The 25,757-nt window shown below is 41.7% G+C and overlaps 2 protein-coding genes across 2 annotated transcripts; both read left to right on the forward strand.

Moving 5' to 3' along the window:
* Window positions 1–267: 267 nt before the first annotated feature.
* Window positions 268–9,656, forward strand: igsf5a (immunoglobulin superfamily, member 5a). Its single transcript, XM_084473834.1, has 9 exons — window positions 268–305; window positions 1,334–1,414; window positions 2,790–3,107; window positions 6,612–6,896; window positions 7,621–7,740; window positions 8,040–8,052; window positions 8,154–8,269; window positions 8,451–8,509; window positions 9,070–9,656. The coding sequence occupies exons 2-9, from the start codon at window positions 1,360–1,362 to the stop codon at window positions 9,169–9,171; spliced, it is 1,068 nt and encodes a 355-aa protein (XP_084329960.1). The 5' UTR covers window positions 268–305; window positions 1,334–1,359; the 3' UTR covers window positions 9,172–9,656.
* Window positions 9,657–14,917: 5,261 nt separating this feature from the next.
* On the forward strand, window positions 14,918–25,028 carry pcp4a (Purkinje cell protein 4a). The gene is made up of 3 exons (XM_084474037.1): window positions 14,918–15,038; window positions 23,389–23,440; window positions 24,798–25,028. Exons 1-3 carry the CDS (start codon window positions 15,030–15,032, stop codon window positions 24,926–24,928), a joined length of 192 nt encoding a protein of 63 aa, XP_084330163.1. The 5' UTR covers window positions 14,918–15,029; the 3' UTR covers window positions 24,929–25,028.
* The last annotated feature ends 729 nt before the right edge of the window (window positions 25,029–25,757 follow it).

The following is a 25,757-nucleotide window of genomic DNA, read 5'->3' on the forward strand; positions in this document are numbered from 1 at the left end:
CCCCCCCCCCCCCCCACACACACACACACACACACACACACACACACACACACACACACACACACACACACACACACACACACACACACACACACACCCTTAAACATGTCAGCAAACCACTGCAGTGCTGGCCACCAGGTGACTCCCAGGTATGCAAAGCAGACACCCGTCATAATGGAGCTGGATGGACCTTGTTCCCTCCGTGTGTGTGAGGGCAGGGTTAACTCCCTTCAGCTCAGAAGGTGCTGTTTCAGGAAGCGAAGCCATGATCCATGTCGCTGTCCCACGGAGAGGTCTGTCATGAGGTGAGTGAAGGTGGGTCAATTAATAAGGGGGTGATTTCCTGTGTGTGTGTGTGTGTGTTATAGAGTATTTAACATCCTTATTTTCTTTAAATAAAATAAGTGGTTTGAGGAGAACCGTTGATAAGAGGCTGTCATGGGGACAGAATGGGATGAAGGATGTGTTGAAGCTCAGATCAAGGAATCCACGACAGCCTGTTGGAACTGAGCCCCGAGCTCAATTGAAACTCACTTGGACTGAGAAAGCTTAATTATACAGCAGATCACAGTTTTCCTTTTTTTTTTGCTTTGAACTTGCTGCCGTTTTTACTTTTAGTCATCACAATCTAATCTGGGGAACATACATTAACTGATGGCAGAACCGGTTTCAAAATATTTACCTGGGTGGGGATGGCAGACAATAAGGATTCATTGGTGTGCCTAGTGGTGTTTGTTCCATGACCGGTTTGTTTTATAAAGGGCTTTCAAGGTAGGTCTGTCAAGGAATCATGAGGCATTGAGAAAATATTTGGTAGTTACAATAGAAAATCACAATGGTAGTTATAAGGGGCATTATGTCATAGTTAACTTTATCCATTAGAGAAATCCTGAATCTGTGTGTAAGCATTTTGTATTGATATCATGTTTCCTTCTTTTTTAGCTTCATACTTTTGCTTCATATTGACATCTGACATCTAAAAAGGCCCCATTCGTGTTGCATCACAGAGTTGATGTAATGGGAATCAGTTTAGTATTAAAGCTATGTGAATCAGTCACTAAATGTGAGTTTCCTTCACAACGCATAACCAGGGCCGTAGCCAGGTTTGAATTAGCCAGGGTCTCATGAATTATTAAGCGAGTAAATTAAGCTATTAAACAAATCTCTGAGAAGGTCTGAACCGCAGATTTTGTATACAGTTTTTAGTTTATTTTTTAATTTTATCTGTAGAAAATTACCTCATAGCTTGCTATTGACATGCACATACACTTTTTTTTATCATGGTCTGTATAAGATAAGAAATTTGTGGAGTGTTTTTGCTTTTGTCTTTCAGAATTGGAAGAAAAGCATGACTCATAAATGGACGCTATGTACAAACACCTGCTCGCCTTTCTCCTGCTGTTTGGATCTGGAGGTCAGCATACATATGTATTAAGTGCTTTTAATGCAGCTGATAAGTAGAAGAGAAAAATGGAAAGGGAGGTTAATAAATAGAGGCTGTGTGTGTGTGTGTGCGTGTGTGTGTCTGTGTGTGTGTGTGTGTGTTAACCTTCTAACAATTTACTTCTACACTGATGCCATTTCTACCAACTGTATTTTAATATTTTTTATATTTGAATTATTTCAAGGCATGTTTGCTACTTGTTCTAAAAAGGTTTACTGAAAGAAAAGAAAAGAACATTCTGGTGGTTGATGGTTCGACTATCAATCTTAGTCCGAAAGTAACTGTGGTGTAATGGCAAATGCACCCTTTGCAAACTAAAAGATCTCAGAACAAAGAGGTGTGTCTTCTAGGCATTTACCACCGAAACAGACAATTGAGGTGAACTATGTATGCCATCAGTAATAATTACTAGTGTGTCTCTGTACTGTCTATGCTTTCTAATGATATATGTTACATAACACTCATATGGGTACACAAGGGAGCAGTGTTTAGCTATTTATAGCTGGTGCAACTATTCATGAGATGCTTTAATCCAGAGTGAGTTTCAGTCATTTCAGATAAGGAGGAAGGCAGGGTCAGCTATAATTCTCATGGAAACCTGCAGGTAGGCTGTGGACATTGGGGATCAAACCCAAGAACTTTCGACTTGGGGTCAGCCTACATCCTACCCTCTATACACTATCCGGCCCCCATGCCCAATACATTTATCCTATTGTCCCTATTGTCAACTTCAAAGGGGTTGGTTATGAGATAATATGTATTGGAGTAGGATTTTACTCAGGTAGACAAATTAGGCAGAAAATGTTGACAGATTCATTTCCTTTTGACAGTCATTGTCAAACTTTGCCACAGATAATACGGTAGGTATAAGAAAAGGAATTGTCTGTACATTGCCAAGATCCTCCTCTAATACTTTCAAAGAACCAAGTTCAACTGAAGGGCATTCAACACCTGTCAACGTTGCAGACGCGGAACAGGAATAACAAGGAGCTTTATTTATAGCACTGTATCAAAGTCCACATAAGAATTAAACAAACACCACAACAACACAGAACTCTCATCTGGAAGAGCTAGACAAGAGATACAGTAGAGCAGATAGAAACCCAAATAAAATAAAAAGACACATTTTAGCTGGAGGGTTCTGGCTTCAAACATTGATGTGTGCAGCAGCCTACCTATGGGCCTCCTTGAGCAAGATCAGCCTAGCCATACTTGCTCATTTATGTATGAGAAAGCATCCTCACATTGAAAGCAATAAAGTTCAGACGCTTTGCATGAGAAGGAATGCCTGAGTGACTAAATATTGAATAGCAATGCAATGGCTTGGTTGCTGTTTTTCTCCCAGTGGGGGCGCAGCTTTCCCTGGAGCCCCTGAGCGTGGCCGCCCTGCAGGGCTCCAATGTGAGCTTTAAAGCCAACGTGACGGCGGACTGGGCCATCATGACCTGGCACGTCGGCCCTCAGCTGGTGCTGACCATCCTCAGGACCGACGGCGTCCTATCGTTCTCGCCGCGTTACGTAGCTCGCAACATCTCCACCCAAGGCAGCACAGGTGGTGCCTGGGAGTTTACCATCGTCAACGTCCGTAAGAACGACAGCGGCCCGGTGGTCTGCACCATCCAGGGCACCATCGGGTTCAAGACAGCCACCCTCCAGGTGCAAGGTACCACCACCACAACAACAACAACAACAACAACAACAACAACAACAACAACAAATCAATGTTCTGCTTATGAAATTATAATAAGAACACACATTGTTTTTCTTGATTATACTATTTTAAATTTTGCATTATTATTTATTTTGTATTATTTATTATTAACACTTTTCTTGGTTGCATTAGTGTCAGCCAGGTGATGTTGCATTTAGCGGTCATGCTGATGTCATGCAGATGACACATTGAAGGGACTGTGAGTTGAGTTGGCGTTGACACTGATTGACTCTAGTGTAGTGTGTTCAGTGGTAAACGGCTGACTAGTACCTTATCTGAATCAGCTCTGCTGAAGGAGGAGCTCGAGAACACACTGAGATATCAAGCTTTCAGGGGTTACTTAAATCAGACACGGGTCGCTCCCAAAGGACGGATCGAGAAACATCCATCCCTTGCTCTGCAGGGATGGATGTTACATCTGTGGAACATTTTCCTTTTCAGCAGCCGCAAAACATGTCAAAGAGGAGTGACAGGGGATCTGTAGTGATGTGTAGTGTGAGGCTCCAAGATAGCATAGAGGAGAGTAAACGATGCCTGAAGGACACAAATTCATGTGCTGCAGTGCTTGATCATGTGTGCAACTGCTTGTCAGACACGGGTTGTGTGTGAAGCATTTTACTTGAAGCCGCTCTCAAAATGTTGCATATTCCACATGAGGGACGTTATGTCTAAAATGAGAACAACGTTGTTTCTTTGTTGATGGCTGATATAACCTTCTTGCTAAGTCTGAAATAAGTGATCGAGATGTTGATGAAGATGTTCATCCTGTCAGAGTTTTGCTGGTCTTTACTGTTTTTATTGGTCGGTGAGGTTATCCTGGCTCATCCATGGGCGCACTCACACTAGGCCATCTGTACCGTGCCCGAGTACGTTTGCCCCCTAAAGTCTAGATCGTTTGGCTAGTGTGAGCACGCCATCCGTACTCAAGTACAGTAAAGTCTAGATCGTTTGGCTAGTGTGAGCACGCCATCCGTACTCAAGTACAGTAAAGTCTAGATCGTTTGGCTAGTGTGAGCACGCCATCCGTACTCAAGTACAGTTAAATTCCGTGGCCTCAGTACACTTCGGAGAGGTGTGCTCAGGCCACGGTACAGATGCTAATGAGCCGACATGCGCACACGACATACGCAACCTATATGTACAAGAGGCAACCGTATTCAGGCCCAGTTGAGATTGCCTAGTGTGAGCACAGGCCAGCGGCACAGTGGGGGGGGCAATCGTACTTGACTACGAGTGCGTCCCAAGTCTGGCCTGCCTGTGGTGGTTTTGGACCTGCTGGCATGTGTTATTATGGTATTATTTGGCTCTTGGGTTGATGACACTAAACCTTGAGTGTAGCTCTTCCATTAACATGCCCGTTACTGATTGGCTGTTTTCCTAACGATGTTCCCGAAACGTATAATGACATCAGCCACTTAAAGTCAGTAGTGCAGCAATACATTGAAGGGAACATAAATAATGCATTGGAGATATGTTATGTATGATGAATACAGGGCTGATAGCGTTCCGGCGCCACGCCGGAATTCCAGCATACCGACGTGTCTGCGGAAAAAAATAAAAATAAAATCAGGTTCGCATTCGCGTGCTCTGACACTTCCCAAGATCGGAGAGGCGCTTTCACTCTAACCACACCAGTAGGCCTACTTAAGCCAATCAGAAATAGGGTAGGGGCTAGTCTTCAGATTCAGCAGTCACTCCACGTGCGAATGTGTTTTGTGTTTACCATCAGTGTTTGTAATAACGCCGTTTAAAAGAACGGCGTAAGGTAACGCCGTTATTTTTTCAGTAACGGGGTAATCTAACTAATTACTGTTTCCGTCGTTACAACACCGTTATCGTTACTGAACGTTAAATGCGGTGCATTACTATGAATTGATTGAATAAAGTGCATAATACGAACGCACCCCTGGCTCCACACACAAACTGCTAGTGAGGAGAGTCATGTTTCATGGTAGCCAATCGGAGCCAGTGTTTTTACACACAAGCCAGGCCACGCGCACCACACACACACCAAACAGATTCGAAGAAGCAGCAGAGATGTCGAGTCCGGAGCAATCCGATGAAAAGTTGGCATTTTGAAGGTGGAGATATGAGCACTAATTCATTGAGGTCAAAGGCAAGAACGTGTAAAGTGTACATTATGTCCAGGAGCGAAGACTTTGACGATGAATCTAATGAAGCATCTCACAACAACACACGCATCTATAAAGCTTTTTTTACAGTAACGCAAATAATTACTTTGCCTGGTAACTACTTACTTTTATTCTAATTCATTTATTCTAATTAATTCTAATTCAGTTAGCGGAGGATAAATCCGCCCTTACGCATCTGTCTGTCTCGAGGCAGCATGCGAGCTATCTTATAATATCTTATCTTTAGTAAGCTATATTTTTTAGTTTTCTATTAAATAGTATTCTCTTAATAGCAAATTGTTTTGAATAAACAACTTTAGGGTTGTAGTATTATATACGTTTTTGTTGCACTGTAACTGTTTCAAAATGTATTTAAAATAAATAGTGCATATTTTGCAGAAAAATGAATGCCACCTTGTTCATGCCCTTTAGTCAATGGTTAGGCTACTAATCAATTCCTAGTTTACTTTGGAGTATTATAATTGCCACCTACTGACCTTTCTTGGTATGGCTGAAGTATCTGTAGTCTCAGTATGCTATACAAGCAATATGTACACAGGTAAGTGACTAGTTAAAAGCAGGTATTACTGAGCTCCCAAGAGCTCTGGTGCTCTACACAAAGATGCTACTGTAATATAGGCTTATATTTGGTTTGTTCATCTCATGTCTGAATGTTGTCAATTTATTTCCACAAAATTCACCAGAATCTATCATTTAAGGGACTATTTATCCAAATTTTCTTCCAGGGGAGCATACCCCTGGATCCCGCTTGACAATTATGTTGATCAGGGCATATATCTTGGCTTAGGGGCCCGCTTACCTCCCAGGGTAAAAAGTTCAGGCTCATGATTTTTTTCCCTGTGAATATATTGTATATATCAATCATTGTTGTATTAAAGATATGCAGCATTAGTTAGTAACAGTTTTACCCTTTAGCTTGGGTGGTGTACATATAATGGTGATTGCTTAACTGGTGAAGGAAGGTCAGAGCCTTGGAGCAGATGGATGTGGAGGATGATGAGGATGTTTGCTTTAGACAAACCCTAATCAATGTATCGTTCTTTGAACAGTTCTGTGGACTCCAGAGTGTTGTATACCAATGACCTGACCCCTCTAGATGACAATTAACTTTTAACTTGAAGATGCTCTCTCTCTCTCTCTCTCTCTCTCTCTCTCTCTCTCTCTCTCTCTCTCTCTCTCTCTCTCTCTCTCTCCCCCCCCCCCCCTCTCTCTCTCTCTCTCTCTCTCTCTCTCTCTCTCTCTCTCTCTCTCTCTCTCTCTCTCTCTCTCTCTCCCTCTCTCTCTCTCCCTCTCTCTCTCTCAGAGCGGGGCACAGTGAAAATCCTGTCCGGGAACCAGACGGTGAACCAGGACCAGCAGGTGGAGTTCCGGTGCGAGGTGTCCGGCTGGTCCCCCGCTCCCGAGGTGAGCTGGCTGCTGGACGGGCAGCCGGCCAGCACCAGCCTCTACAACACCACCTTCCAGGAACAAGGGACCACCTTCAACGGCACCAGTGTCCTGACCATGACGGCGGTCCGGGACGCCAAGGTGCAGTGCCGGGTGTCCCTCTCGGCCGCGACCGAGCTCCAGACCGTCTTCCTCTCCGTCGGTGAGTAACTGCTCTTTTTCATTATTTTGAAACTGAACAACAGAAATGACAGGAAATGGGATTTCTGGCTTTTCTGTCTTATCTGTGTTTAGGATCTATTGTGATAATGTGGAGGAATGGAGGGGGGGGGGGGGGGGGGTAGAAGGTCAGGATGGTGCGGTGATTAGGGTACTCGACTCCCAGCCGAAAGGCTTTGGGTTTGGTCCCCCAAATGTGCACACAGTCTACCCGTAGGCACGGTGTGTGTACGCACCTGCTCTTCTATGACATGTAACTGACCTCTGAAACAGACACTTTCCATACAAGTGTCATAGACACACACTAGTTGCCCTGTAGTAGTCATTTTACACTCAACCTCATCAGTAGCATCAGCCAAACCATTCCATATTATTATTACATTGTGGGCTAGGGTTACCTAGATGCTGACTCTTTCAATCTAATAGTGACACGTTTGAAGAGCTTGCATTTCTTCACTTGCACTAAGCATACTACACACACATACACACACACACACACACACACACACATGCAAACACACACTGCAGCCATCACTTCTGTTTGAACCCAATCAAGCACCCAGGGCTATATCAAACCATACATATATTATAAAAAGTGATTGAAATACGCTGCATATTACATGTTGTATGTATTATAACAAAATAAGCTCAGGTGTGTGTGTGTGTGTGTGTGTGTGTGTGTGTGTGTGTGTGTCCTTTGTTGACAGTCCCTACGCCAACCGACTGGACCGTCCTGATTGCTGTGGTTTTGTCTTTTTCAATCGCTGCACTACTGGTGCTGCTCATCATATTGATATTCTTCTGCATCAGGCGGAAGAAGGAAAAAGGTAATCAATGACTACAGCTCTAGTGGGACTACAACTATGGCATCTGCAAAAATCTGCTAAATATTCTTGTTGTTTTTTAAACATCCTACAATTCTTGTCTTTTCACTAATTATAGAATACAATGTAAGGAGGAAAATAACAGCATTTCATATATCATATATTTGACATCAAATTATCAACTGCCAACCAAACCCCTAACCAATAAGAATAATATTTGAATTGATTACATTTGAATTGCTATATTTTTATAATTCTAATCCATTTTTCTAATCTATCTATCTATCTATTCTTTTTTTCAGAAAATGAATTAAGGTAAGGTGAAGTTACTGGCAATTGTTTTTGTTGAAATGCCATCTATGCCTAACGCCTCTATGATAGACATCTACGTGATCATTGGCTGTGTGTGTTCACAGGGAAGGGAGGTTGCAGGGTCGAGCTGCAGCACGGCCCCGACAGGGAACCATTAACCTGGGATTTGCAATGGATGATCGAACAAGTACAGACCATGGGCCTGCTCGCACACACGCACGTACGCATGCATGCACACAAACACATCAAATATTTAACGTTTATACCTGAAGAAAATAACAGTTCATGTGTCTGTGTGTACTAAAACATGAATCAGTTCCATGGTGAGCACCACTCACTCACACACACCGAACACACACACATTATAACACTATAACATTCGGCTCTCCTCTCTTTTGCAGGCGTGACTCCAAGTGTTGAAAGTGATCTAAGTCAGAACAACAGCCCTCGCATTTATCAGGTAACAAAATCAACAAAGTTATTACTAAGGAAACATAAGTAGTACAGTTGACAGCATGTTAGTAACAGCTGCTCGCATAGCACTATAACTATTCCATTTGCAAATCTGTGTTGTTGTGATTGTACGTTGACACATATATTAATTATTCGCTATTTGCAATATATCATTCAAACACTCAATTAAACACTAATGTATGTAACTAACTATGTATACACTTGCTATGCCATCAGTCAATGGAGGGGGGGGAAAAGAACGATGAATTATTTACACATTGTTATTGCTCATAACAAATTGTCATGAGGTTTATTTTGCACTGAGTTACTTTCCTCGGCTCCTACTGTCATAAAACTGTACTATACACAATGTTCACAATAGGGAATGAGTATGAGTAGTACTTATCCGCTCTATTTTAAAGAACATAATTTGCATTTAATCCTCATCCTCCACTCTCATTGGTTGGTTCCAAAACAGATGGTCTGCTAAAAATGTACAACATGGAACGTAATATGGGTAAAGAGATCCATCCACATCACCCCTTTTTATTTCACTTTTACCTATAGATTCCTCCGGTTGATAACCCAGCCCGGAACAGAGATAATGACTACCCCCGCGCTGAGAACGTCCTGGAGTACAGAAAACACAGACACGTCACCCACGTGTGAAGACGTTGGGCGTTTTATATTAATGCTATCTCTACGTGTGCCGCCATGTTTCTCTCCAAAAGTGAAGAAAGACAGTCAGAGTTGTGATACTGGACCATCACTGTGATATAAAACAAAAATGAGATCAAGGTGCGAAAGAGAAAACACAGTTTACCTCCATACATTTAAATTATATACAGTTTTTTTGTATTTTCTGGGAAACAAGGATACACTTGTGGATCTCAATGCCTCGAGATCGACATATTTAATAAGCTTTAATGTATACATTTTATGGGTTGCTCTGCTGAATTTATGTTTATACCGTTTGCTCAACGGTAAGCCTCATAAAATGTGCCTGCCATGTCTCGAGACACAACCACAACTAGCCTGTTTTAATTAAGATGCAATTGATGATTCTGTCGCCATTGTCCCGTTTGGAGCTTTGTATGACGTTAGCCATGCCTCTTGTGACGAAATCAAGCACGTTACACATTATGGTGCCTCTGTATGCTGCTTCCATTTTATGTAGCCAATCTTTGGTGAGTTAATGACCCCTGTTTTAATAGACAGATTCAGATGAGGGTAATTTATGAACTTAATCAATGAATACATTAGTAAATGTTAATGGTAATGCATTAACATATTTGCCATTTAACATATTCTGTCTTGAAACACTCCCATCAAACAGGGTTGAATTAATGTCACTTCTAATCCAGAAGTGTGTTTCATATAGAGATGATTAATAAATGAGTGAACTGTTTTTTTTCCTTCTTCTTCAACATTACTTAATAACACTATGATAGTAGGCAATTCATGAGAGGCTAGAATGCAGGACTCTGCTAGTTACATAGTCTTATAATAGTTAACTATAGTAGTTAGTGATTCAGCAGACACTTTCATCAAAGCGAAATACAAGCTGAGATCACAAAGAACAACCACAATTAGAACAACTGAAAATTTAAAAAAAAACAATACAAACAAGTGGACACAAGTTTACAGTTTATGAGATTCAACATTTAAAATACTCCTTTAACTTCTGGTAAAAAAGATGAAAGCTAGACTTATGACAAAAAATGAGCCTATAGGAACATGTACACTATGTCTGGTGGGCTGACCCCTGCAGAGGGTACAGGCCATGCAGTAGCTGCACTGCACATACAAACAAACAGCCAGGACCTTAGCGTTCATTGAGGGATGAAAAAGATGAAGAGTGAGAGTTAACGTGAATTACGTGAGAACATTGAATGACTCAATAATTAACTGGTTAGCACAAGATGTCTCCGGACTTTGGTGTGTTTTGGTCAGCAGAGCTCAGGGCCACCTCGTCATTGTTTCAGGTATGCATGCACGATGCAGCGGTGGTCAGTTGTATGCTTGGTGCAAAGCAAGTTTTGGAATTAACCAGAACAGTAGGCTGTCTGCATCCATTGTATGAAGAACAGAATAATTTAATCACACACACACACACACACACACACACACACACACACACGCACACACACGCACGTACACACCCACACACACACCCAAACACACACACATCAGAGACAAACACATCGCTGTTTATATGCTATAGCTTCTATATATAGCTCCATATGGGGCATGAGTTCAGCCAGCCTGGTGGGAAAAGACACATTCTACATTCATCCGTCTTGCTGACATATCTAATGGACAACAACATACATTACCTCCTTGACAAAGATGGATACGTTAAACATCCATACATAGAAAAATGCATTCCACTTCCCATGTTGACAATGTGCCTGAAAAGACTGATAGCTGGACCACTGGTGGTGAATTTCACGGCATTTTCTCATCCCTAGCAAAGCGCTGTAATTTGCTATTACAGGCTACATCTATTATTATTATTATTATTATTATCATTATTACTATCAACAATTGAATGGCACAACAGTCTTTACACACGTACCTCAGTGTGACCAATCAGAGTGGATCTACTGCACTGAGCCACCTTGAATGACCTCTGTAGCTGGAACTGGAGCCTCAACCTAACCGAGCTGACCTTCAGTGGGATGCACATTCTCCCCTTTCTACTCTCCAAATGCTAGATTCACAGCTGCCATGTAAAAACTATTTTGTGACGGCAACCACGCATGTTTTTTGCTCCCTCCTTACTAGCAAGGCTTTAACGTCATCTGAAATGACGTTTGATTTAAAAAGAAAGATAAAGTAGCTAATTAAGTTGCCCATATACATTTTTTAATAGCTTTCCTGGCTCTGGGCACCATTGAGGCCGCAAGCTTTCAGTACTAATTCAGGTCATTTCTCGCAGTACTTCAAAGTTACACACAAAATAAATAAGTTGAGTCTGTGGACGCTGGCAGCAGACGCGTCAGCTCTGATACATGCAAACTCTTGTTCAATTATTACAGAGGGGGAGAGCTACCAGGACCTCTCAAGATGGTTCCTCGGCGACATCTCAAGCAATACCGCCCGTGTGTGCCACTGTCCTCATCATGAAAGTGACGAATGACAGAGCCCTGCTGCATCAGCTTGACATGAAGGGAGGGGGGGAGGGGGGAGACTCACATCTGAATCAGTCAATCTTCAGCTCTTTACCATTCACTCATATGATTGTTTTCTACTCTATTTGCTCTATTTGTCAGCTTTTCAGAAAGTGTGAATATAAAAGTACAGGCAAACTGCAGAGAATTTAATTCTCCTTCTGGCCGCATGCAAATCCCTGCTCAAGGTTTCTGTTTTGCCTACAGCTTTCAGGACATATTTTATCCACCTCCTTTTAGATAGCTCTGGAAAACATGCAAGGGAACAAGGAGTGGATTTAGACAAGGGCTGTAATGCCCTCCTCCCTGGCCCTGTGAGATATAGGTAATTAACTTAAGCAGGGAACGGCTGAAAGAGTTAATGAAACAAAGCAATAAAAATAATAAACGGCGCTGCAGGGGATGGCTATTGATAAGTCATAATATAATGCAATTGTAATGCGGCCCCCTCTCACCTTATCCTGCCTCTCAGGTTGACCGTGTAAGCACTTTCACCGTGACATAATGGATGCCCACCAAATTAATCCCATCAAAGCAGCCTTTAATCATCAAATTGACTTGGGTGCTGAAGGGATTGGGGATGGTTCGTCTGGCTAGCGGTTGGCAAGGCGCTCAGGGTGTGTGTGTGTGTGGGGGGGGGGGGGGGTAGGGGCATGAGCAGAATCCCAATGCCTATGAGAGCCCCACAGAGTCTATGCACCTCTTGTGTACTAAGAACCCAGGATGCATCATTACTGAGATGCAGTGTTGTGTGGCCGCTGACAGTCCTTTTCATGATGGGGAGGGAACTGTTTTTCTGTCAGGTCATTTTCAAAAATAGACCGAAATGCGCTGCTTTAAATAGATTGACAACACACATCTTGACGTAAGGGGAAGATGGTTGCACAGAAACACTGTGCTACACAACACATGCTGTAGTATAGGCAAATGTAAATGTGTGACAAAGATTATGACCATTTAGCAAATCAAAGGAATGGGCTGTAAAATTGTTATTGCCATTATCAATCAGCAGAAAATGAAACTATTTTGTTTACATTTATAATCAATCCTGTGAATTGGTAATTAATTAATCAGATTTTTTTTTTTAAATAAAAGCCTTTCATATCTGCTCATTAAAATAGCAGTAGTGGAATATTTTGATGAATGCAATTTTAATGTGCAATCTGTGTTTAACAAGCTCTTAAAATAACATTATCCCATACATACATATATATATATATATGGGATATAATTTATTTTTAGAATAAATGTATTTTGTCCATGTTCCACTCCACATTCTGCAGTGTGAGCAACAAATACACGACTACTGTAGGGGAATAGAGAATGTGTGCAGGCAAAAACTAATATTAAATAAATAAAGGGGGTGGGTTGGGGGTCTCTATAGTCGTACATCCCCTGTACCAAATGTACCGTCTGGGAACAACAAAGTAAATCTTATCCTGTTGGGTTTCCAGCACCTCTAGATTGGGAGGCCATTGGATGAGTGCATGTGTTGAAAAGAGTCAGGCACTCGTTTTAACTCATTGCTAGTGCAATCTTCACAGGCCACACGTCCTGCTCTTTACATCAAGATCCCGAGCTGGATGAGCCCAGCCTGGACTCATCCAGTAATTTATGTCTCAATTTAGAGAGGGGGTGAGAACGGCCAGAGCAATAACTGTAGAGTTTTAGGTTACAGTCCGTAATGTGTCCCTGTAGTGCACTCGGCTTCTGCAGTACAATAGCAGCACAGATGCAGAAGAACAGAACAGCATCGTTCACATACATGTGAACAACATAACAGTTATGATTGTTGTTCAATCTTACTCATAAGGTTATGTTGCTGTCCTGCCAAAACTGAAGCAATAGCAATTTTGTAATAGGGGAGATGGATTCTAGCACTATTTCCATAAAACTTATGGAAAACTTACTTAGGATATATTTATGAATAAATCTGAATAAATCCTGAACAAACAAGCCTTGGCTCACTTAAAAAGTCACAGAAGGTAAAAACACATTAAGTATTTATACCATCGACAGGTGTGGAGCTTTAAAGCTGGGTACCACCAACCAATGAGTAATGTCTTGTTTGTGATTCTGCTCAGGCGCCTGAGGAGCAGTTAGAATACAGATTCAACATGGCAGTGCCCAGGCACCGCTCGTAAATCACCGACCCATCGCACAGAGCAAACGATGACATTTATTCATCTCACATCGCGCGGACATCATCCCTTCTGCGAGTTTAAACGGACTAATGAGTCATTAAGAGCTCTTTATGCAAATGCATCTCCAATTAAAATGTGTGAGCAAAATGGCAATTAGGAGACAAAAACTACTGAAGGGTGTATGAGTGATGTGGATCAAGTTTGGAAAATAAACACATTAAATACTTATATATATATATATCACTCAGATATATAGATTGAACAACTTAAAACCTAAAATAGACAGGCGCCCTATAATGTTTACACCATTTAGATGACGTTATTAATAAATGATGCGCATTGCGTGCAGCATGTTTCCTCAGCAGTGATTACAGAGGGATACTCGTGCTGGTATTCAAAGGGCCCTGGACTTAATGTATTCTGTGGCAGTACACCGTCCAATTGAATCCATGCTGGAAGCCAGTGGTGATCAATGAAAGATAAGGGTTCTGGCCCTAGGACTGGACTCCCTGAGTGGCGTGGGGCCCTGTAGTGCGGTGGGGTCCTCTGATTAAACCGTGATTGATAGAGAATACGTTGAGGTAGTCGGTGATGAATGTTTTCACACACACACACGCACACACAGATACACACAGACACACTTGCAAGCAGGCAGACAAACACACGTGCACCGAACACACACACACACACACACACACACACACACACGCACACGCACGTGCACACACACACACACACACACACACACACACACACACACACACACACACACAGTTATTTTGAGACTGTGAGCCTGTATTTCATTTATATTACCTAAAATGATGTGCAATTCATAGTATTCTGACATTTCCATCGAACATGTCATTCAAATGAAGAAACCTGGTACACCACCACACAATGAGACCATGCTCCTCAATACATTTGATAATAGCTGATATTCATTATATTGAAGTAGGCTATAGATGATATTGCCTCTAAGACACATCTAAGTTAGAAGATAAAATAGAGGTTCGAATCAGATTTGGGTAAACAGCCCCCATTGGTTTATTGCAAATGCTGACAAGATGCTTTGCCTCTGCTCAACCCGCCTATAAAACCTCCAGCACAGTACACCAGCCACGAGCCCCCAGGACTACTTTCACTCGACTGCCTCACGCGCAAAGATACTGGAAACGCCGTTTTCGCTCCACTGAATTACCGATCCCTAACCATGAGTGAGGTAGGTGCTAGTTCGTGTTGTTTTAATACAAACCCTTTTTATGTCATATGAGATGCGCAGATAGACGTGACACGTCTCAACTCAATTCCTTTAAAAATTAAGCGCGTAAAATAAACTGGATGCATCTTTTACAGCATGCACGCGGTAGTTTAGTGGTAGCTCACACGTTTTAATTGTCGTGATGATGATGATTCAAATAAAACGATACGAAGGGGTTTATTAGGACAGGAGGGCATCTCTGTTTTACGACTTTCTTACCAAACTATAAACGGCAACACACTTTACAAATGAAACTTGATAGAAAAGTGTTACGGTTTAACGACAGTAATTGTCCTGCACATTGCTCATTCCATGCAGCAACTCTGAGGCAAGAAGTGAATGACAGTAAATATTATATTATTCGTTGTTTAATTATTTTTGCAATAAGTTGCTACTCTGAATAGCCAAGTAGTTATTCATTATGAACGTATGCCTGTTAAAGCTTGTTTTCATATTATATATAGGCCTATATAATGATTATGCAACTAGCATAAAGTAGGCTATATTATCAGGATATCAAAATAAGTCCTAACTTCACATCATTTTAACTATTTCTCAAAGCATGAGGAGGCACACAAAACAGACATTCACTGGCCCTCATAATCACAGAAGATAAAATGCATTAGCAAAAAAACTTGCTCAACCCAACAAATCAGAGAATAATCCATGTTTTAACTCGCATCCTGGTGTTTAGAGCGTTTGCCTTCCTCCCTGTGGCCGCACTAAAGCCATCCTCCTATCTGTGATCAAGCCTGCACTCGTGAAAGAGCAAATCCTACAGTTACTGAATTATTCAAGGTTAGCCGCTGACCTAGAGAATGAAACATTTCACAGTGGGCTTGAAAAACGGGTGAGCCTCAAACCTTAAGATCCTATCGTCTTCGTATTAATGGAAACAAAGAGAGCATTTGGAGACCCGAGATAAGAACCCAAGCAGTGCTTCATAAGACAGGTACATAGGGACAGGTTTGGGCTATGTTAGATTTTAGCTTTTTTAGCTATGCCTGTAAAGTCGAAGTATATTTAGGCTACAATTAAACATTATAACAATGCACTGATTTATACTGACAAACCCTTTGGCACATAAATACTATGATAAATACTATGATATACTATGATATAGATATAGATAAAGACCAGATTGAAGTATGGTGATTAAGAATAAGAGTGTAAGAGAAAGGGAGATAGAGGGAGAGTGAGTGACAGAATGGGGGAGGTAAGGGGAGTGACAAAAGAATAGAGGGAGAGATTGAGTGACAGAGAGGGAGACAGAGACAGAGAGGTAGACAGAAGGAGACAGAAAGAGAGAGAGAGAGAGAGAGAGAGAGAGAGAGAGAGTGTGACAGGTAGAGAGGGAGACAGAGAGAATGAGTGAGACAGAGACAGACAGGGAGGGGAAGATAGACAGAGAGTTAGAGAGACAGAGAGCATGCATTGCCAGATGGAGAAGCTTTGCTAGTCCCATCACTACACTTTTTTCACATCTGCACTGGCTGAGCCACACCAGCGGCGCATTCCCAAAATGTGCTAAAGCGAAACACATGTCAATGCCGTTTCATCGACAAGAAAGCGTCCAGCGTCCGGCCCGCTCTAGCTCTGCGTTCTGTCATCGGGTTAAGACTAAAAGTTGTGCCGGCAGTTGCCGTAAATCTGCAGCACAGGCTTGCTTAATACGCGTTGAAGCGCTCCTCCCAGCCGCATTATAAATAAGACATTACGCCAAGGAAAACCCCCCTGCCCCGGAGATCCAGCAGCACTCCTGGTGCCAGGGATGGATTTATGTGCCCATAAAGAAGCACCACTGAGAGGGGAGGATGGGACCGGCGATGAATAATTAAATGAGAATCAATGCAAAACAACTCTTCACCTCCATCCTCGCTCCCTTGCTTCTCCTCTCACCTCCATCTTCCTCCACTCAACCCCGTCCCTGTACTACATGCCCCAGGCTAAATCTTTGTCTTGCCCTCGATTCTGGCCCAAAGTGCCCAATGCTGCAGACATAGTTGGTCTTCATTCAGGCCATCTCTTAGTAAAGGACTGCATTTGTCACCACAATTGGTGCAAGTGGTAAAGCAGATAGAGCTTTGGGATTATGAATCTTTTTTTGTCAGTCGACACATCTCATAAAGAATTAACTTTGACGACCAAATGAAAAGTTGCTGTCAAAAAGCACAAATGTGTTTTAAATTAGTGTTTTTACATTGCAACGTCCTTACGAAAATAATCTACAATTTTCAATGTTTAAGTTGTTGTTGTGAGCTCTGGTCACTGACCCTAATCGCCTTCACATAGAGCAGAGATTACACAGAAATAATCTGTAATCCATCTAAACTCTCTGTAACCTGGCTAAATCCCAACTCTGGCAGTCTGTGATTGGAAAAGGCAGAATGTGGAAAAGGCAGAATGTGTAGAATATCTAAAGTCTTATTGAGAGGATCTGAACTCCAAAGTAAGAGCAGCCTTTTTACTGAAAATTAGGATAAAAATCCTGACATAACATTTACATAATGATACCATAACATGATTTATTTTGACGTGATGTTTTCTACATTGACTTGTCTGAAGGGTACTTAAAGACATGACTGAGTAATAGAAAGAAACCCCATTTTACTCAAATACACTATTGGACTGCATATTTTGTGGACATAAAACAACGGTGTGATTAGCGTAAACTTCAACTGACAAATACATTTTGAATGCAAAAAGCCTCTTTTTACTTCTTGTAGTCCAGTTCTTATTATAATTAAACTAGATTAATCATCGAGATAGATTTTATATATTTCATTGAGAGGACTACAGAATGGTTTTAAGACAAATAACATACTCATACTTGAAATTCACTTCAGGCTTTTCATGTATAAAATACCACCTCATCATCACCACCACCAATACTCTCCTCATCGTTCCTTCATTGCTAGCACGAATGACTTGCTGAAAGAGATGAAAGCGCAGCTGAAAGAGGGAACTTGGGCCTGAAAAATCTCAGAAGACAACGGCAAGACATACAAGACAAATAAACCAACAAAACCAAAAGAAGATCAGCCTTGGGGCTTGGGTTGGGCAGGCTGTACAAAACAATATTATTGCGACAGTGTTGGATTGATTATATTTTGAACAGCAGCAGCAGTGCTTTTAGTGCGAGTGAGAGTGAGTGAATCCATGCCATCCATTATAGCGGGTACTGTATATATATATATATGCTGCGACAGCCAGTCTCACAAAAGGTTAAAGATCTGTGAGAACGCCATGCTGCTTTATCATTAGTGCTGCTTCAACAGTTACAGCAGGCTATCCAAACACTCCACATCCATGTTTTGCTGTCTAACATGATAATACTAAAGAAATTCAAGTGAATTAAAGGGGAACATAACTAACATAAGTTACCAGGGGGCTTTGGAGAAATACATATACATTTCCATTTAAAAATTATACCATGCATAATCGTGAGTCTAATTTCATTTTTAGGCTGTTTTGAAATGGTCAGAGGCCCTATAAATGTCAAATTTAAGGTATAGTATTGTTTAGATTTCATTTCACAACTAATAACTTAATAACCTTCTCCTATTGATTGATTTGTACGAACAAACACCAATGTGTTACCCGTTCAGAGACAATAAGCTGACGGTAAGGCTGACATGGATAATTAGCTATTCTAGTTGCGTGTTGTCTTTCAATCTAGCTGGTTATGGGTACCTACTAGAGATGGCGTGGTCCATGTTTCTGCTGTAGTACTGATGTATGACGGCCTCCAAGGGCTCGCCACATACTGGGAAGAGCCACGTCTGACCTACTTTATCTCTCCTCTTGGTAAATTCTTAATAGTAAGTGAGAATATATATCCATCCCATCCTGCCAAAATAACCATATCTGCTAGACTCACCCTGGGATGATTATTTATTTATTTTACATTTCTCCTCCGTTGGAAACAAGAGTATTTGACAAACTCTGTTAGACACACATTAATAGTTTTTACCTATTAATCATGCAGTCACCAACACGGCCTATTTCTGTATTTAAAAACCTAGGACAGCTTTTTCATTAAAGGGAAAGAGTGGACAAATATATTTGCTGTTCGTCAAACCTAAGCTTTGGGTTTTAGTGTCATGTCCTTCACTGCTCAGTACATCATTACTATGTGCTAGGGCATAATAATCACACAGCATAATTATCAACATCATTTGCATGAGGTGGAGGATTATACATATCTACAGGATTGGGAATTTGGGACTAAGCAAACATTATGCTGCCTGTTTGGAAATGTGGCGATGCAATTAACGCAGAATTTGGCACAAACAAACTAGATGCTATGATGCCATGCTCCTCCTCGTAGCAGCTTACTTGGTGCACCTCCACTGGTCTGAGCCCTGTCATCCCTGACAAAATAAGATTAAGTATTTCTACCCATCACTAGTGGATAGGAAGGTTCAACCCAATTGCACATTTGTTAGATAGATAGATGGATAGATGGACATTGTGCACACAGTTGGGGAGACTTGGTGAACTAACCTTTGGATATCCTGCTGCAACAAAAGTAAGGGGCTGTTGTGTTGCATTGCATCAGTGACTTAAAGGCAACATACAAATAAAGGTAAAATAAAAAAGCCTAATTAAACTTGCAATGTGTTGCCTATGAATAAGATGTGGCCAAATCCTACACAAAACATAACTGAGGCTAGAAGCTAAAGGGTGAATGGTCCATTTGCCAAAAATGAAAACGCATGCAGCACATTTGTACATAGCTCAGTCAGGAGTATACTTGCCAGCAGGATCGATACTTTCGCTGCATTGAAGCATTTCTTTAATGTATCCCTGACTATGAGTTCCCTCATTCTTTATGGGGGATGCTGAGTTGGCGTTCCTGGCCCCCAGCCCACGGCCGCTGATTCTCAACATGCTGATGCAGAAACAATCTGCAAATTAGATCCAGAGAAAAAAAAGAACCCGTTTGATTTTGTTTGCTAAAGATCATTTACAGTAGTTGTGTTGCTTTGCTTCATGGCATTTTCAGAAGAGATGCTCAATATCTATTTAGGATATAGTGGTATAGCAGCAAATTACAGAAACAAAAACTGAAAGTAAAGGCAAAATTAAATAATAATAACAGTAAGATAATAATGTGTATAATATACCTCTGCTAACCTCTGTGAGTATATAGCCGGCATTTGAGAGACTTATATAATTAAATAGAATATACATTTCTTGATTTTTCACTTCTGAAAAATGTCAGATGTGTGAATAAAGAGCAAGTCTGCAAAGTATTGGTTGAACAAATATACGATGGAAGCAATAAATCACACATATGCAATTCCTGATCAACGACATTCCAGCCACCGGGCGTGAGATACGGGAGGGTCCTAAAAGCCTGGTGACACTCCTAAAGTGGTCCAGAGATTGGGAGGGTTGATGAAAGCTAGTTGAGAAACTTGTCAAGAAGCCAAACGGGGGGAGAGACGGATGGATGGTCAGACAGACGGAGATAGTACTACAACTACAACGCACTACAGGAGGTTGGACCACGTAGCGATACAGTTCAGGAAAATCAGGATTTATCTTCCAACGTCAATGTCAATACCTTAGGTCTGGATGTCAGGGAACATGGCCGCCTTTCCAAACCTTCTCTTGTTCTAACAGCTGAGTTACGGAGCCCAGCACAGGAGGGGCACACCTGGTGCTTAATTGGCAATTAACCTAGTTTGCAATTAGTCTAAACGACTAATTAACCTCAACTCAGAAGGAAAAGATAATGGAAGCAAACATCATAATTGGTGAATCTCCATTTAAGAATGAGTAGAAACAAACTCAGTCAAAAGATACATTTATCAACATTTATCGATTCACTTTTTGATTAAACTGTTGGACTTAATTACATCCTGGTTTTGTATTGGGTTTAGGTTAGGTTTGGGTATGGTTCATGTACTGGATGTTGTATATAGTTGTGTTTATTTTGTCTGTGGTATACAAACCTACCGCAGATCCAAATCTAAAGTTACAACCCCAAAGAGTTGGAAAAATATGAGGCTGTCAAATACTTCAAGATTGATTATTTGCAATATTGTAGAAGAATGTAAGTGGCTGGAAATAACGGCTAGCAGCCATAAGCCCATCACAGCAGGCTGCGCGAGTCGTGACTAACATCTCATACTTGAAATTCACTTAAGGCGTTCCTTATATAAAACACCACCTCATCACCACCACCACCACTGCTACTACCTCCACTCATTGTTCCTTCATTGCTAGCACAATTTACTTGGTGAAAGAGATGAAAGCGCAGCTGAAAGGGGGAATTAGGGCCTGGAAAATAGACGGCGGGGTAATGCCTCAATGTATTTAATTATAGTTATGTAAGATCCCCAGACAGTATCCAGGCAGAATTCAAACTAGACAGGCCAACAGACAGGCCTACAGTTGTACCAGCAAACAGCCAGACAGACAGGCCAACAGATAGAGAGAAAGACAGAGAGACATAGACAGAAAGACCTCCAGATAGACAGATGAGAAAGAGGGGGAAAAAGGTAAAGAAAAGTAAACTGCCATCATATCTGCTTGCAATGATGTCGATTGTAGGATTGTCACTTCAACAATATATTATTCAGTTCTAGCGAAGCAGTACACATTTTGGTGCTCACCATAGCTGCCACTCATGAACGAGCAAATGGGATGTTTTTATTATTATTAACCACATTGATATGCACTGGTAAATGAAACTTTCCAAATCTTTGTAGCTAAAATGTGTGATAATGTGGAGGAGCGTTCCTATCTCTTTGAAGTTGGATTAGCTTCCGTGTATCTCTCCCTGTGGGTCTTAATGCTGTGACCCAGCTGCACGGTGTATCACACATTCTGCTGGAAGACTGAGGGATGAAAGAGGAGGGGCCATGGGGGAGAGCAGAGGGGGAACTCAAAGATTTAGAGGGAGTGGGAGCTGAAATAAAGGCAAATAAAGATATGCAGCACACCACATAGCAGTGTGGGTCAGCCTCAATGAAAGTACCCAAAGAATGAGCAAATACGGCCAGCTTCAGAAGTGGTGTTTGTTTTGGGGTAGCTCATTAACCACACACACAATTGTGTTGGAAATGTTGACATAATTTTCTCTCTGTGCAAAATGGCACCTGGCTGATACCATGGCAATCACAGGGGATTCTCACTGCTGTGTTGACGGTTGGCGGAGGTGTCTGGTGTGTGAGGCAGTACCCCCCCCCCCCCGGTCAACTGACGGCTACAGGGACACTGCAAGCAGATGAGAGCCAGCATGGTGTTTTGTGAACCCCAGTTGCAGCTTCCCCTGTTGCTTTCCCCATGCAAACAGAGAAACAGATGGCACATGCTTTTTTCTAGTTCTGCTTAATCCTATTTATTGGGCCTCTCTATGTTGCTGGGGAAATAACAAGTGATATGAAGTAAGGGTTTATGTATTTTTTGTTCCCATTGCCCTGACATTTGGGAATGTCAACAACAGCCTGTGGTTAATAATTCATGCTAGACCACAGATAAAGACGGAAGGGAAATTCTCTGCAGCAGATATAAACTCGGATAACAAAGCAAATCAAAGTTTAATTAAAAATGAATGCGTCTGTAGTGTGTCAGCGCAGCATCATAAATAGTTATTGCTATTCAAATATTCAATTTGTGCCGTGAATATATAATGTTTTAAGGGAAAAACACATCATTTCATTTTGTAAACTAGACCCACCAGGAGCTGTTTTCCGTAACATCGAGGTACAGCACACAAGTATTAATTTGTTACGTTGACAGCAGATCAGCAGTGTGGTGCTGTGGAAAAACCCATTTGAGTAAATATTAGGGTTTTGTTTCAAGACCACAAAATCTTAGACAAAACTTGGCTGTCCTGCCCTCTATATCTTTCTGTTAGGATATACTGCATTATGTATATTAGGACTGCGCATAAATTATCTGGGCCGCCTCTTCATTTGTAAAAAAAAAATAGAACATAAATGTGCCGTGTCTCAGTGCTGATTGGGTACATTTGCATTCAGTCAGACGCTTTCATCCAAAGCGACGTTCAGGGGATCTGAGAAAACCCAAGGCGTACGACTACCACGAAATTGGAGTCACTACAAAGAAAGCGCTGCAAAAGCAAGTTTCTTGCTATCTTTTCAGAAAGACACGGTTCAAGCCCTTATATCAATTTTATGTGTCAGGAAGTCACGTGAATGGGTTGTGATAGGCATCATGACACATCAGCTCTAAACTAGATCTAGCATAGTTGTCTTTTGGAAAAACTGGTAAATACATGCTTATTTTTCATACAATTTCTTAAAATGTTCTACCCATCTTCTGCCCTTTGCAGAGACAAGGATCTGCGCCCATGTCTGGCAACAGCAAGCCAGCATCTGGACAAGGTATGGTATACCTAACTGACACTAACATTCAGGTTCAACCGAAATATGACCACATCCTAACCATAACCCGCAACACATCCTCCACTGCAATTGGCTGATAGATTGTTAGTGGGCCAGCAGCACTATATATCTTTTAGAGTGCGAATATGCATCCTTTGCGAAAATAACAATTCTCACTAACACCTTATTGGCCATGGAAGTCATTGGCCATGGAACTGTGTTTGATTGCCTTGTGTAAAGAGGGCTGTGTGTGTTACTTCTTTAGATGGGGCACTTAGTCAGATTAAAGTTTGTGATGAGGACCATACCTTTTAAATTATCTACGACACACACACTCTCTCTCAGACACGTGCACACACACACACACACACACACACACACACACACACACACACACACACAGGACAAGTCAGACTTTAAACCAAATTGAAGAACCTCTGTGTTGATGTTGTCTGCTTCTTGTGTTATAAGTAAAAGCCAAGCAGACGGAGTGGCATTTTGTAATGATTAAAGTTGCGTCTCGCCTTATCACTCATCTTTCTCCCAAGGCCCTCAGAAGAAGGCTCAGGCTAAATGTAAGTGGTTTGTTTCCGGGCCTTTCTGCTTCCTGCTTGAACTAATGCACGTCTGCACATGGGGAAGCAGACAATCCATGTGTTTTGACACAGCCTTCCAAACGTTTCCCCTGGGTTTTTTTGCACCAATATATGTTTTAATATATTCAGGTGTTAAAAATAATGAATTTTACAATGTCACCAACTGTTCACTTCACTGTGTTTAAAAATGCTTGCACGGCTTCACATCAGGGAAATAGCATGACGAAAGGAACATTGAAGGACAGAGGGGTTATTCATTTCTTCAACTTTTTGCACGAGGGATAATGAACATCATTTTAAATGCTACAATGTTTTCCACATACTTTGTGATGCGCAATGTGCAACACAAAGTACGAACTTGCTCATAACAGCCCTATTTGGAGTGGTCTCAACCGAAACTATAGGCTGAATTGGTTATGTTTCCAATCTTGGATTAAGTGTTTTTTTTATCATAATTCAACCCTCCACTTACATATTTTAAAAAGCCATTTCTACTTCCAGACAGTGCTTCAATCCAACAAAGCTCAAGAAGTGTGTGAGACTTACAATATAAATTAAATTAAAAAATAAAGCATTTGAAGGCAAAAATAAGGAGTGCTGTTCTCAGCACTCCATTAAAAGATATATTGGCACACATTCACTGACTTAGCGTTTCCTTGTTTGTCTTGAGTACACTGCCTGGGCTCCCCCTATTAAAACACGTAGCGTAGGAAACATGGGGCCTGGTTCTCGCTCAGTGACCCCTCACCTCTCTCGTCCAGGTGAGCAGAAGGACGCGGCGGCAGAGGACTTTGACATCGACATGCGCGATCCGGAGACGGAGAAGGCCGCCGTGGCCATCCAGTCGCAGTTCAGGAAGTTCCAGAAGAAGAAGCAGGACGTGAAGTCGTAAAGAAGCCGGCCGTGGCCGTGACCTGGCCCCGCCCCCTGGCACCACCTGATGGGCGTGGCTCTACAGCAGCTCCACCTGTAGTCCTCATCTTGCATGTCAATCAAACCTGCACCGTCATAAACTGGGGGGGGGGGGAGGCGTTGGGGGAGGGGTTAGGGGTAAGGGGGGGTTGGGTGACGTCTTTGGCCTCCGCATGTCTGTGAAATTATATTTGTAGTTACATTAAATGGTAAATTATTCAATATATGCACCTAGAGATAGACATGTTTATTCCTTTTGTAAATTGTGCCATTTCATTTTTTAAATTCAAATTCTTTGATAAAACCCGGTGGCAGCAGTATTTAAAAGTCAAATATCTTATTTATGTCAAGTTGAGTGTTTATTAAGTGTTTATTAAGCCATGAGGAAGAAACTCCTGAGTATAAGTATTATCAAGAAAAGCAGATGATGGCCGTCGCGCTCGGGATTAATATATAGCCACGAACCAAACACCGTGCTCTCCAGTGAGCTTGAAGTTAGCATTGTGTCAGGATTGCATTGAGGATTAATGGTGACATTTTCCACCGAGTGGGGTCAAAACAATCCTGTTGAGTACAACCTGTCTGCTTGACCCCGGGTCACCGCCAACTGTAAACAATCTCCCGGGAAATCTCACTGTGGACAAACCAATGCCCTATCCTCTAACGACGTCAGCCCTATCCTCTAACGACGTCAGCCCTTTATGACTGTGTTGCCTTTTCCATTTTTGTTTTATTGTTGATGAATGTTATACTTGTATTCAGAGTTGACCTTTGTTCAGTTCACACACATATAATATCAATCTCCCTGT

This window comes from Micromesistius poutassou (genome assembly GCF_964030765.1).
Source record: "Micromesistius poutassou genome assembly, chromosome: 10".
Classification (NCBI taxonomy): Eukaryota; Metazoa; Chordata; class Actinopteri; order Gadiformes; family Gadidae; genus Micromesistius; species Micromesistius poutassou.

Coding starts and splice junctions, on each gene's coding strand:
- pcp4a (XM_084474037.1), top strand. Junction 23,441..24,797: donor CAAGCCAGCATCTGGACAAG/GTATGGTATACC, acceptor TCTCTCGTCCAG/GTGAGCAGAAGGACGCGGCG.
- igsf5a (XM_084473834.1), top strand. CDS start 1,360: ATGGACGCTATGTACAAACACCTGCTCGCCTTTCTCCTGCTGTTTGGA. Junction 1,415..2,789: donor CCTGCTGTTTGGATCTGGAG/GTCAGCATACAT, acceptor TTTTTCTCCCAG/TGGGGGCGCAGCTTTCCCTG. Junction 6,897..7,620: donor GACCGTCTTCCTCTCCGTCG/GTGAGTAACTGC, acceptor CTTTGTTGACAG/TCCCTACGCCAACCGACTGG.